The sequence below is a fragment of the Penaeus monodon genome, chromosome 25, assembly GCF_015228065.2.
Source record: "Penaeus monodon isolate SGIC_2016 chromosome 25, NSTDA_Pmon_1, whole genome shotgun sequence".
Classification (NCBI taxonomy): Eukaryota; Metazoa; Arthropoda; class Malacostraca; order Decapoda; family Penaeidae; genus Penaeus; species Penaeus monodon.
The window spans coordinates 38,048,029-38,048,295 of NC_051410.1; the positions used below are offsets into that span (position 1 = coordinate 38,048,029).

The 267-nt window shown below is 34.8% G+C and overlaps 1 protein-coding gene across 1 annotated transcript in view; it reads left to right on the plus strand.

The window, feature by feature from the left end:
- LOC119589221 (phosphoglucomutase-1-like) overlaps nucleotides 1–223 on the plus strand; it is a 7,439-nt gene extending 7,216 nt beyond the window's left edge. Inside the window, 1 exon segment of the mRNA XM_037937825.1 lies at nucleotides 41–223. Coding sequence (XP_037793753.1) covers nucleotides 41–130 — 90 coding nt within the window. The 3' untranslated portion in view covers nucleotides 131–223.
- Nucleotides 224–267: the final 44 nt, after the last annotated feature.

The following is a 267-nucleotide window of genomic DNA, read 5'->3' on the forward strand; positions in this document are numbered from 1 at the left end:
GAATTAAAAATATATTAACCTTATTTTTCTTACCTTGCAGGAAGTCCTCAAACCACTAGTAGAAATTGCAATTAATTTGTCCCAGCTCCGAGAACGCACAGGTCGCCAGGAACCTACAGTTATCACTTAAGCATGGGGACGGCATAGATGCCAGTAACTCTGGATATTATATGAAACAATGTACTTGAATGAGTTTAGAATAAAGACATACTTCCATAAGTCATAATGCTTTTGTAAGATATAAAGATTAAATTGATGTGAAATAGC